This window comes from Capsicum annuum, chromosome 3, assembly GCF_002878395.1.
Source record: "Capsicum annuum cultivar UCD-10X-F1 chromosome 3, UCD10Xv1.1, whole genome shotgun sequence".
In the NCBI taxonomy this organism is placed as follows: domain Eukaryota; kingdom Viridiplantae; phylum Streptophyta; class Magnoliopsida; order Solanales; family Solanaceae; genus Capsicum; species Capsicum annuum.
Window position 1 is genome coordinate 52,643,042 of NC_061113.1, and position 13,460 is coordinate 52,656,501.

The following is a 13,460-nucleotide window of genomic DNA, read 5'->3' on the forward strand; positions in this document are numbered from 1 at the left end:
AGCCTCGCCCCATCTTTCCATCAGATATTAGGAGTTTCTTGGGATTGACTAGCTATTACAGATGGTTTGTCAAGGGATTTTCTTCTATTGCATTCCCCATGTCCAGATTGACTCAGAAAAGGTCAAGTTTCAGTGGTCAGATCCTTATGAGATGAGTTTTCAAGAGTTGAAGACTCGACTCACCTCAGCTCCAGTTCTAGCTCTTCCAAATGGTTCAAATAGATTCGTGGTATATTGTGATGCGTCCAGAGTGGGTTTAGGTTGTGTCCTCATGTAGCATGGTAAGGTCATAGCCTACACCTCCAGACAGTTAAAGCCCCATGAGAAGAATTATTCTGCTCATGATCTTGAGCTAGCAGCCGTAGTATTTGCCTTAAAGATTTGGAGTCATTATCTGTATGGAGTTCATGTAGATATCTTCACGGATCATAAGAGTCTCCAGTATGTCTTTTCTCAGAAAGATCTCAATCTTCGTTAGAGAAGGTGGTTAGAGCTTTTGAAAGATTATGACATGAGTGTCCTTTACCATCCGGGCAAGGCCAACGTTGTGGCCAACGCTCTCAGTAGACTCTCTATGGGTAGTATTTCTCACGTCGAGGACAACAAGAAGAAGATAGCTCAGGAAATCCATCAGCTCGCCAAACTAGGTGTTCGCTTAGTCAATTCTTCGGAGGGTGGTGTATGTGTCCAGAGTAGTTCAGAGTCATCTCCTGAGGTGAAAGAAAAGCAAGACAGGGATCTTAGCCTTGTCAAGCTAAAAGAGTCAGTTCAGAATTAGAGAGTAGAGGTTTTATCCTAAGGGGAAGATGGGGTTCTTCGTTGTCAGGGTCGTCTGTGCGTTCTAGGTGTAGATGACTTAAAGCAGCAGATTCTTACAGAAGCACATGGTGCGCGATACTTTATTCATCCAGGGTCCACTAAGATGTACCGCGACCTGCGGGAAATCTATTGGTGGAGTGGGATGAAGAGAGATATTATAGAGTTTGTGGCTAATAGCTCTACATGTCAGCAAGTTAAGATAGAGTATCAGAAGCCTAGTGGACCCATGTAGGAGTTCACCATTCCTACTTAGAAGTGGGAAGAAGTGAACATGAACTTCGTGATGGGTTTGCCTCGAACTCATCATCAGCACGATTCAGTTTGGGTTATTGTAGACAGGATGACCAAGTCAGCTTATTTCCTTCCAGTTCATACCTCTTATTCAGCCGAGGATTATTCCAAACTCTATATCAGGGAGTTGGTCAGATTACACGGTGTTCTATTATCTATTATTTCAGACAGAGGTACCCAGTTCACTTCTCACTTTTGGAAAGTGTTCCAATAGGGTCTTGGTACCCAAGTCCATCTCAGTACAGCCTTTCATCCTCATACAGATGGTCAAGCAAAAAGGACCATTCAGACTCTAGAAGATATGCTAAGGGCGTGTGCAATTGATTTCAAGGGAAGTTGGGATGACCATTTGCCTTTGATTGAGTTTGCATACAACAACAGCTATTATTTCAGCATTAAAATGGCTTCATTCGAAGCTCTCTATGGCAGGAGGTGTAGATCTCCAATTGGTTGGTTTGAAGTTAGTGAGGCCTAAGTCATAGGTCCTGACTCGGTTTTCGATGCCTTAGAGAAAGTTTAGTTGATCAAAGAGAGACTCCGGGCTGCTCAGAGCCAACAGAAGTCTTATGCTGATGTTCATAGAAAGGATCTCGAGTTCGAGGTCGATGACTATGTCTATCTCAATATGTCTCCCATGAAGGGAGTGAAGAGGTTTGGTAAGAAAAGAAAACTCAGTCCCCACTTTGTCGATCCCTTCAGGATTCTCAGTCGTTTAGACAAGGTAGCTTATGAGCTCGAATTACCTTCAGATTTAGCCTCAGTTCATCCGGTCTTCCATGTATCCTTGCTCAAGAAGTGCGTAGGTTACGTAGCAGTTGTAGTCCCTATTTAGAGCGTTGATGTTCAGAACAGTCTCTCTTATGAAGAGATTTCAGTCGAAATCTTAGACCATCAGACTCGTCAATTGAGAAACAAAGAGGTCCCTCTAGTTAAGGTTCTTTGGTGAAATTAGTCCATCGAGGGAGCTACTTGGGAAGCATAAGCAGATATGCGTACCAAGTATCCTTACCTCTTCTCCGCCGATTCAGATCAAGCTCAAGGTAATAGTTCGCCTTAAGCTTATTCAGTTTCATATTCATGTTCCCATTATAAATGTGGTATCTAATACCATTTCATACTCTGTCATACATTCATGTATCAGTTCAGTTATAAAATCATGCATCAGCTAAGCATTCTCGTCTTGAGAAACTCAGTTTATCAGAACACTGAGTTAGCCATACATCAGATGTGCATGAGTTCAGTATATTTAGTATGTTAGTCATGAAGTCATGTCTTAGTCACTCATGTTCAGTTCATGTTCATTTATTATTTTCCCTCTTAGTCAGTCTCATTCGAGGATGAATGTTCTCAAGGGGGAGATATTGTAATACCCATGCTTATTCTTAGCTAGAAATCATCTCAAGGATGCTAGTACTTGCTTTGAAATACAAATCCATTTTTGTACCCGTGGTATTGTTGAGATTTCTACTTTCTATCACGTGGGAAATTGAGTTAGCTTTCTAGCGATACCAATTTTGTCCAATTCCGACACCAGAAGAGGAAGTTATGAATGTTTTACTCAGAACTGACCGAAATGCCCAGGTGTGAGGTCCAAGTTGACGGACCGCCAAATAAGTGACGGACCGTCACTTTGACCGTCACAAACAAGGTAGTAGGGCCACGTTCTGGATAAGAATTGACGGATGAGTTGACGGACCGTCAGATTTTTTACGGACCGTCGTCCAAGCCGTCAACTCTTATCCAGTGAACCTCATTTCTGGTCCATGTATGACGGTCGAAATGACGGACCATCAAGTTCCTGATGGATCGTCAGTCGGGTCATCACATTCCATATTCAGTTTACTTCCAGGCCATTTTAACAGGAGTATTTTGGTCACTTACCACTCGCCTATATATACCCAGATGAGTCCGAATTCAGCCATTTTGCTCATTATTATTTCACAAAAAAAAACTAGGGTTTCTCTTTAACTTTAATCTCCAAGAACAAGACCCAATATTCTTCAAAAATCAAAGGATTTCAAATACTTCAAGTTCAAAAATATCAAGAACCTTGAGTCAGGTATGCGTAGTGTTCATCTATGGATCCATTTTGTTCATAGAGCTCAAGAACCATGTTTTAAATATTTTGTGATTGTCTTGTTATGATATGAGCATGTACATGTTGATGATTGTTGTTTAAGTTTCAAGATGATATCTAAAGATGATTTCATGAAGTATATGCGTTTGTTAGATGAAACCAATGATCCTTATGTGGCTTAATATGGTGAAAGTCATGAACACACTTAAGCTAAAAGAATGCATGCAAAGTGTTTAATAATATGCCTAGATGATAGAATTCATGTCCCATGATTTAATAGTGTTTAAATGACAAGTCCATGCTCTATGCTTTATGATTTCCCATGAATTCCATGTGAGTGATATGCGTTGTTGTTGTGATATGGATTGACCATGATATTGAAGCTATGCAAGTATATACATGTAGTATGAATTTCCCTTCCATGTATGAGATGTTGAGAACTATGCTTAATGTGAAATTCCCTACTCATGATATGGTAAATTGTGGACTCTACTCTTACGATCAAGTCAGTCATGTGTGTCAATTTCCTTCCATTGAGTCCTGGGGGTACTTGTACCCAAAAAATATAGTTGTGTACCTAGAGCCATGTCATGTTATCACAATAATCTCAGTCAAGCCATGATCTATAGAACTCAGTCGGGCATGTTACTCAGGAAACCTCAGAAATCTCATGGTCTGAGTTAATTGTCAAATAGTAGCACCAATCCGTCAGTCAACGGAAGTCAGTTACTTAGTCCATGTACCGTTAGTTAAATCACATTCAGTCTCTTCAGATGGGAGTAGAAGTTAGCATAGAGTGAACCCAAGGATGGGAACTCACCTGTCAGTTTAGGGTGTGATTCTTAGTAATCATCCTTGTGTTCCAGAACTACGTGCCAGCGTAGGTTGAGACATCTTAACTTGTCAGATTAGGGTTGATGAGGTGGCTTAATCCGTCAGTTTAGGGTTTCCATCGTTCTCATTTTGAGTACCTGCCAGCTAAGGGTCACTCACAGCTAGGGGTGTACAAACCGAACCGTTAAGTCAAAACGAACCAATAAATCAAACCAAACCGAGGAAAAAAAGCGACTTATGATTTGGTTTGATTGGTTCGGTGTTGGCAAAAAAAAAATCGATCATTCTTGGTTTGGTTTGGTATTAGCAAAAATAAAATCAAACCAAATCCAAACCGAACCGACGTAATACATATATAATTTTAATTTTTTTTATGTAAAAAAAATACTACTTATAATCTACTTTCTAATTACTTTTATTATTTTTTTATATTCAGAAAATAGATATATATTTTTGGGCCTTTAATTATAGTTTTTTTTCATTAATAACAAATTAATACAAAGTCCAATATTAATATAAAAATGTAAAACTCTTTATTTGCTTCACTTTTTACATTTTACTTTCCAACTTTTCAGAGAATTTTCATTATTTCCTCATCTTACTTTTTTCATTCGTCAAGTTGTGATTTAGGTTTGTTTTTCTTCTTTCTCTATTTTTTTATGAAATTATGTTATAATTAATTACTTTATGGAGTTAAGTTTTTAATAAGTTGTCTCCAATTCTTCGTTCTTTTGTATGCTCACATTCTATGTGAAGGGAACTTTCAGACAAGCTACTGTGACTAGTGACTTAGAAATTGAACTACTTGGGTATCCACATAATATTACTTTGAGAGATAGTAGTTTAGACGTCTTAGTAATTTGCCAACTTAATTTTTATTGGAACTACTCTATGGACATTGTTTTTTTTTTTTAATCTTTCTAGTGAAAACATTTAATTTTTTCTTCAATCACATTAAAATTGTAAAAAAATCGAGAAAACTGAAAAATCGAAAAAAACAAAGAAACCCAACTAAAACCGAAATAAAAAATCGATTGTCTATTGGTTTGATTTGGTTTATAGATTTAGAAAATCGACATAATTGGTTTGGTTATATTTTAATAAAAAATCGAACCAACCCGACCTATGTACACCCCTACTCACAGCTGTCCTTACCAGTGGCGCGGTATTGACACCCTTCCAGTCGAGGCAGAGATTGGACCCCAACTTAGCTATATGTGTTATTGGGGCATGTCGGTCAAACAACTACCTCCCACAGTTTCAGTCCTAGTCTCAGTAAAACAACTCAGATAGTTCTTCAGATTTCAGTATATCAGGACTGTCAGATACAGTCAATTCAGTTACAGAACGGAACACGGATAGTTCCATTAGATTTAGAACTGTCAGACACAGTCATCTATGTTATCAGAATTTCAGTATTTGTCATGCTAGATATCAGTAGATCATGTATTAGTGTCCAGATCTAGATATCATGTAATCACGATCTCAGTTACTACGTATGCATGTTTGCACTCTTACGTTCATATCAGTCAGTCAGTTAGCATCGTTCATGCATGTAAACCCTTTTTGCATTTAGCCTATCTCACTCGTATATTCAATACTCCCAGTTGTACTGACGCATTTGCGCTATGGTGCTTTCTTTCATGTTACACCATTGGTTCTCAGATACGAGCTCCAGATCAGCAGTAGCAGTAGCATTCCAATCACAAAGTTGCAGTGAGTCCTCATCCATTCGAGGACGATATTATTTATTTCATTTATTATTTCAGTTCAGTTTTGCTAGACGAAGTTAGTTGAAGACATGTTCCTTCAACTCCTTATTCAGACAGTATTTAGAGGCTTTCAGATTTAGCTCAGATTTGATTCAGATTTCAGTTGTTTTGGGTCTTCGTTACCCCATATGGATGTTATGATTTGTCAAATATTCTATGCAGTTGAACCTTATGGTCTATTGTTCATGTTTTCCGCATTATTACGTCATATATTGCAGTGTACAGGTACAATATCAGTCATGGGTTAGCTTGTGGTCCTTCGAGGTCATAAGCACCATGTAGCACTCCGGTTCAGAAAATCGGGGCGTTACAGTCTACCAGGCAGTAGAATTAGTTATCATCAGAAAGATTTAATAGAATAACCAATTACTACTTTCACCAGAAATCTCCACAGGAACATATGCCATCCCTGAAATGGTGAAATCTTTTGGCATCTCTAACTATAATTTCTCGCTCTAGGTACTTTGAAGCTAGCTTGCTGAAAGTATGGCAATCATTACAGACACGAAGATTTTTTGTGATTCGAATGGGGTTTCTACCAGTACTAGAAAGTAAACCATATGCAATAGCTAGTCTTTCACTGTGTCCTTTAAGCAACTTGACTTTTTCTTTCTCCTCCGCCTTGTGCAAAACATATTTGGTTTGAGCCACATAACCTGCTTCCTTCTCCAATTTCTCAGTCAGATGAGCTAATTTTTCATAAATCTTAACACACTCTGGGTGCGACTTGTCTTGAGCAACAAATGTATGAACCTTATCTCCTACCTCTATCCAGCTACATGCAGGATCTTTCTTCAGCCCTTTTCCTTTCATTGTTACTCTGACTTCTTCCACGTCGTCCCATCTATTTGTCGCAGCATAAACATTAGATACAAGAACATAATTTCCTGGATTCTTCGGCTCTAGTTCAAGAAGCTTCTTTGCAGCAATTTCTCCTAACAATTTATTGGAGTATACCTGACAAGCACCAAGGAGAGCACACCAGACAGCAGGTATATCCTCCAAGTTCATTTGTTTTACGATTTGGAATGCCTCTTCCAAGTGATTTGCACGTCCAAGCAAATCAACTAAACAAGCACAGTGTTCTGGCCAAGGCTCCAATGCGTACTTGCTTTGCATTATTTTGAAAAAAAAATTGCCATCTTCTATTAGTGCGGCATGGCTACATGCACGAAGAACAGCCAAGAAGGTTATTTGATCTGGGTGAATGTTTTCCTTTTCCATCCTTATGAACATGTCAATTGCTTCCCTACCACATCCATGTAATCCACAAGCATTTATCATGCTCGTCCAACAAACCGGATCTTTGCTCTTTAAATAATTAAACACCTTATATGAGTTCTCCAGAGTCCCACAGCTGGCATACATATCTATTAGAGAGCTTCTAATGGAATCTTGTAGAAGTAGGCCTTTTCTAACCAAAAATCCATGAATCTCTTTTCCTTTCCTTAAGGAAGATAAATCAGCAGCAGCAGTGAGCATGCTTAGGACTGCAACGAAATCCGCCTCGATTCCCATTTCATTCATATCGAGCATGAGACCAAGAGCCTCATTTGCAAGTCCATTTTGCACATAACTGCACATCATGCTTGTAAAGGACACGACATCTTTAACTTCACTCAACCTAAAAATATTATTTGCATAGTCCACGTTCTCACAATCTCCATAAACACTCACAAGCGTTTTCTGTATAAAAGGATCATATATTCCTCTTTTAATCACGTAGCAGTGAATTTCTTTTGCAAGTAAGTTGCACCTCAACTCAGTACAAGCAAGGAGGATACTTCCTATCATAAGGGCATCAAAATTGCTTCCTTCTGCCTGTAACTCGCGAAATAATTGAACGGCCTTCCAGGGAAAATTATTCTGAGCATAAGCAGCTATAATCGTTGTCCAAGAGACACTATCTCTATGCAGCATCCTACCAAAGACAAAGTCCATGTAATCTAACTTACTACACTTTGCATACATATCTACAAGAGTATTGCCAACCTGCAAATCACTATCCAAATCATTTCGCAGTGAAAAGGCATGAATTTCCATCCCACTTAACAAATTCCCCTGTCTTCCAGATGCAACAAGCATACTCATAAGAGAGATGTGGTCAGGTTTCTGACCTGCATTCTTCATCTCATGAAACAAATTAATTGCTACATCATAAAGTCCATTTTGTACATATCCTGATATCATGGAATTCCAAGAAATGTTGTCCTTTTCTCGCATATGGAAGAATATTTTAGCAGCATCATCTAATCTATCATTTTTAATGTACATCATTAACAAAGCATTCACAACATATGTATCAAAAGAATAACCCAATTTCACAACAGCACCATGAATCTCAATCCCAAATTGTCCAAATTCCGTTTCCTCACATGCTTGAATAGCAGCAACAAAAGTGTACGTAGTTGGTTCAACAATTGCATTCAGCATTTCCACAAAGAGACTTATCGCTTCCTGATTCATTCCATTTATAGCATACGCAGAAATCATCGAATTCCACGAAACAGTATCCTCTTTGTCATTCATTCCATTAAACAACAATGTAGCTGCCCGAATATCATTACACTTCGTATACATAGTCACTAACGCGTTCCCCACAAAAACATTAGAAATAAAACCAAGTTTTATCGCGAACCCATGCATTTCTCTCCCGCAGCACAAAAACTCAAGCTGACTAATGGCCTTCAACGTACTCGAGAGAGTGTGAGCATCTAACGTAACACCCAAGAAACGCATGTCCCTATACAACTCAACTGCTATTCCAGGTACCCCATTTACAACACAAGCACCAATCATCGCGTTCCAAGAGAAAACAGTTCTTTGAAGCATTCTATCAAACATCTTATCTGCATCCCAAATCGACCCACACTTTCCGTACATAAAAACAACTTTGGTGTTCAAGAAAACTGAATCAGTACGAGATAAATCCAATTTGATGACATGGGTATGGATTTGTTTGCCTTGTAGTAACGCCTTTTCCGATGCACAAAGCTCTAGTAGCAATGAATAAGCTTCGTATAAACATTTTCGAGATGATTGTTTATGAGTAATTATATTAGAGAGAGTTGAAAATGATTCTTTGAAGTTGTTTTGATTGCAAATTTGTTTGAGAGAAGGGGTGATGGTGGATTTTTGACAACTGTGGGTGATTTTGAATGTCGGAATTCTGTGAGTATCTGTTGCTAAGAGTGGTGGCGAGGAGGAGGAAAACAGAGACACGTTTTGGTAAATTGCACTGGTAGCCATGTTTACATAAGAAAATTAAAGGATCAAAATATGGTTGGTTGGAAATGGTTATACTCCGTTTCCAAAAAAGAGGAATCATCTATTTTGATTCGGCAAGAGTTTAATAAATGGGAAAATAGAAGGATAATTGTCCTTGTAATGATTTATAAAATGGATACTTTTAATTATATAATTGTCATCCGGACTTTTGAAATCAATAAAAATAAGGAAAAATTTCAGAAATAGCAACCCTGTCAAAATTATAAAAAATAGCAATATGTATTTTGTATTTGATTAAACTGTTGCTAGTTAAATACATATACAATTAAAGATTCTGTTCGTAATTTAACTCCAATCTGTTTCAGTTTAATATGAAAAAAACGGTTCCTTAATTTAAGGAACATTTAATTTGACAGATTTCTTAACCTTTTACAGATATTTTTTTCTTTAATGACTCTATTTTAACCACAACCATTATTTCACAGCAACATAATTCAAAATTCAAAAACGTTTTTCATAATCTGCAACTCATATCAATTTCAAAAAAAAACGACTGCTTCCAAAATTTATGTGCATCGTTTAATGTTTTGAGAAGAGTTTGATAAGACAACGCTGCAAATACAGGTATCAATAAACAAATATGATTTTGTTTATGAATTTTCAAACTATATTTATGAAAATCGTTGGAAAAATCGTAACAACAATGGTTTGATCAGTTCTCGAACAAAGTGGTTTGATCGATAATTTCTTTTTACAAATTAGAGTTTTCCATCATGTTATGTAGGTTGAATATTGATATACAATTGTTACAGTTTATTTTGTATTTTTTTCTGTTTTAATTAAACAATTTGTTCTTGTTGATTTCGTTTCGAAGTTTTGTATATACTAATAAGTTATTGTGTCAAAGGGTTCAAACACTGTAGACATGTAATAATTGTTGATGCAAGTCATCTCAGAAAATTGTGTACTGATACTTTTGTAACTGCTTATACCATGGACGAAACCGTAAGTCCTTCTTATGTATGCATTTAACATTACATATACTGCCAGCTATATGTATTTGTAAAATACATATGCAGTCTGTTTATGTGATCACTGGTATTTACTTTTATGTATTTCAATTTACATATGCTGTCAGCTATATGTATTTAAAAAATATATATGCACTCTGTTTTTAGTGTTTGACTACATTTATTTATTTATTTTTTAAATATGAAGGCCATATATTTCTAAAAATACATATTGAGACATGCAATATACATATGCAGAGTTGGTAAAATACAATTGCTAAACTGGAACAATTACAAATGTCAAATGAATAACTGTTGTTATGATTTTAATTTTATTTTAATAATTTCAGGTTATACTAGCCTCAGAGTATGTCTATACAGTACACGGCAAGGATAAACATTTTATTGTTTGCCTTAAGAAAAAAAAAATCTTGTCATGCATTCTAATAGGACGAGATACCGTGTGTGCATGCTTATGAAGTACTTGATAGCAAGAATTTTCAAAAGGGATCATATTACTCTGACCTATACAAATCAAAAACTGTGTCAAGAACGTATGATCTTCCCATTTATCTTATACCACACAAAGTGATTGAGTGATTCCAGAGAAGATATTGGAGGAGATAGTTTTGCCCCCAAAATACAAGTGACCCCTTGGATACCTTCAAAGAAGGATCGTGGAAAGTCGGAAAGAGATATGTTCGAGAAGAAAAACAAAAATTATTGTAGTTCATGTAGATTTAAAGGTCACAATTGGCGTTTATGTAGGAAATATAATAAATGATAAGTTTACAGATGTATTCAGTTCAAAAGAAATTGTTTTTTTTTCATTGATTATTTTATGATTCTAAATTTTGTTACAAACTTTTGATGATGTTGACTATTTTGTAGTTAAATTGTTGCAAATGTTATTATCATGAATATATTTTATAAGACATATACCATTATTTATTTATACGTAAAAGAGTGTACACCACACAAGTTAATTTTTTGGTATGAAAAATACATACGAGATTCTAATAAAAATGTATATCGATCAATAAAAACTAAAAATAAGTTAACATATATTTATGTAATAAATAAAAATAATTAAAAATACATTTAATGACTTATCAATTACTTAATCAGAACTTGAAATCCATTTATTTTTTTTTTGAAAGAAAACACATGCAATAATCATAAATAAATATACATTATTCATAGATATATACGAATAACTATATGGGGTCGTTTGGTTTGAAAACAAGTTATACAGAAATTAGTTATGTTGGGATAAGTTGTGATGGGATAAGTTATACTGGAATTAGTTATGTTGGGATTATTTTTTATTGAGTGTTTGGTTTGTTGCATTCAAAGTAATATGCATGGTATAATTTCTAGGAATAAATTGATTGATTACCAAAATACCCTCCATCTTATTTAACTTTTTTATATATATATTTCTTTCTAAACTTTAAATATTCATTCTTAAAATTTTTTATTATTTTTAGAGAAATTAAAATATATTAATAAATATAATTGATATATTTTACAACCATTTTGAATGATAACTGTTCAAAATTTATTTATTTATGAATATATTATACGTTAATTAAACATAATTTATGTGTGTGTGAGAATATATTACGTTATATATTATGTTATATATAATTAAATTATATATAATTAAATATAATTAACATAATTTAACATAATATATTATAATTAAATATATTAACATAATATATATAATTAAACATAATTGATGTATATATATTCATAATATTATATGTTATATATTATGTAATTACATTATATATTACGTAATATATTATATTCATAATTAATGAATATATTATACGTTAATTAAACATAATTTATTATTTATGAATATACATAATATAATATAATATATATATTACAACCAAACGTATAATATTATGAATATATTATGAATATATATACGTTAATTATGTTTAATTATATATATATTATGTTAATATATTTAATTATATATAACAATTCTAAGAGGGTATTTTTGTCTTTGTATAACTTTGTACCAAAGAAAAATAATCCCAGGATTGTTATCCCACCATTTGGGTGGATAACTTATCCCGGGACTAATTATTAGTCCCGGGATAAGTTATCCCAAATATTTACAACCAAATGATGGATAAAAAATTTTATCCCGGGATTATTATTTTATTCCGAGATTATTTGCAAACTAAACGACCCCTATATGTATAAATCATAAATACATATGCTTCATAAAAATACAAAGACTTATGCAAAACAATACAATAACTTTGTATTATTCAAAAGTATATGTGCATAACTGGAAAAAAATATATGTATTACTCAAAATACATATGCATTACAAAAAAGTACATATTCATACAATGAAAAATATTATATGCACCCTCAACTTACCTTATATTTATTACAAAAAAATACATATGCATACAATGAAAAATATAAATACACCATTAAAAAATACATATGATGACTGAAACATATAGATTCATTACTGACAATTATACTCAAAACTGAAAATCACATATTCATACCAAAATATGTGTAACAATAACATAAAGTAAGATCGAACAATTCTATTTTAGAAGCATAACGATAAAAAATCTAACAATCACATAAAAAAAATATTAAGATATCATCTTTCAACTATATCTTAGTCCTCCTAAAGTTCAATTGTCAAATACAACAAATACAAATAAACTTCAAATATCATGCACTTCAGTATCTTCTGTTAGCCCAATATCCCTAGGAGGCCTCATTGGTGCTTCATCATCACTTTCAGCCTTCTCATCTTCTTTCCTCGAAGCATAATTTCACAACATTAAAATATATCTCGTGCGAAGAAGATCTGAATCAAAGTCAATATTTGGAACATAGTCACCAAAAGTAAGGCACTCATCATATATCACCATATATAAAAACTTAGAACAAACAAATACAAAATACATATCTAACCCGTAGCAAATGCATTACATATAATTACAACATACAAAATACATATCTTAAAAATAACAAATACATACAATTCTATATCTTAACAATAACTCTCACATAAGCAGATAATTTATCAAATGTATATATAAAATACATATATGACCATACAGTCCAAAAAAATTAAAATGCAAATGCATAAAATTTTGTGAATACATGAATGGTCCAAAATTTAAGTTACCAAGAAAAGAATACAACTGAACATCAAATACAAATCTTCTCAGTAACTAATACAAATATCCTACACATATCTTAAATACAAAATACATATATTAAATACATTATACATAACAAATACAAATCTTATCAGTAACAAACCTAAATACAAAATACATATCTTAAATATATAACAGATACATATTATCCCATTAGCAACTGCAATTTCATATCTTAACAAAACTCAAAACTACATACACATCTTATAAA

General features: G+C 34.0%; 1 protein-coding gene across 1 annotated transcript; it reads right to left on the reverse strand.

The window, feature by feature from the left end:
* Positions 1–6,123: 6,123 nt before the first annotated feature.
* LOC107863837 (pentatricopeptide repeat-containing protein At3g63370, chloroplastic) lies at positions 6,124–9,164 on the reverse strand. The gene has a single exon (XM_016709998.2). The coding sequence runs from the start codon at positions 9,040–9,042 to the stop codon at positions 6,169–6,171; it is 2,874 nt and encodes a 957-aa protein (XP_016565484.2). The 5' UTR covers positions 9,043–9,164; the 3' UTR covers positions 6,124–6,168.
* Between the last annotated feature and the right edge of the window lie 4,296 nt (positions 9,165–13,460).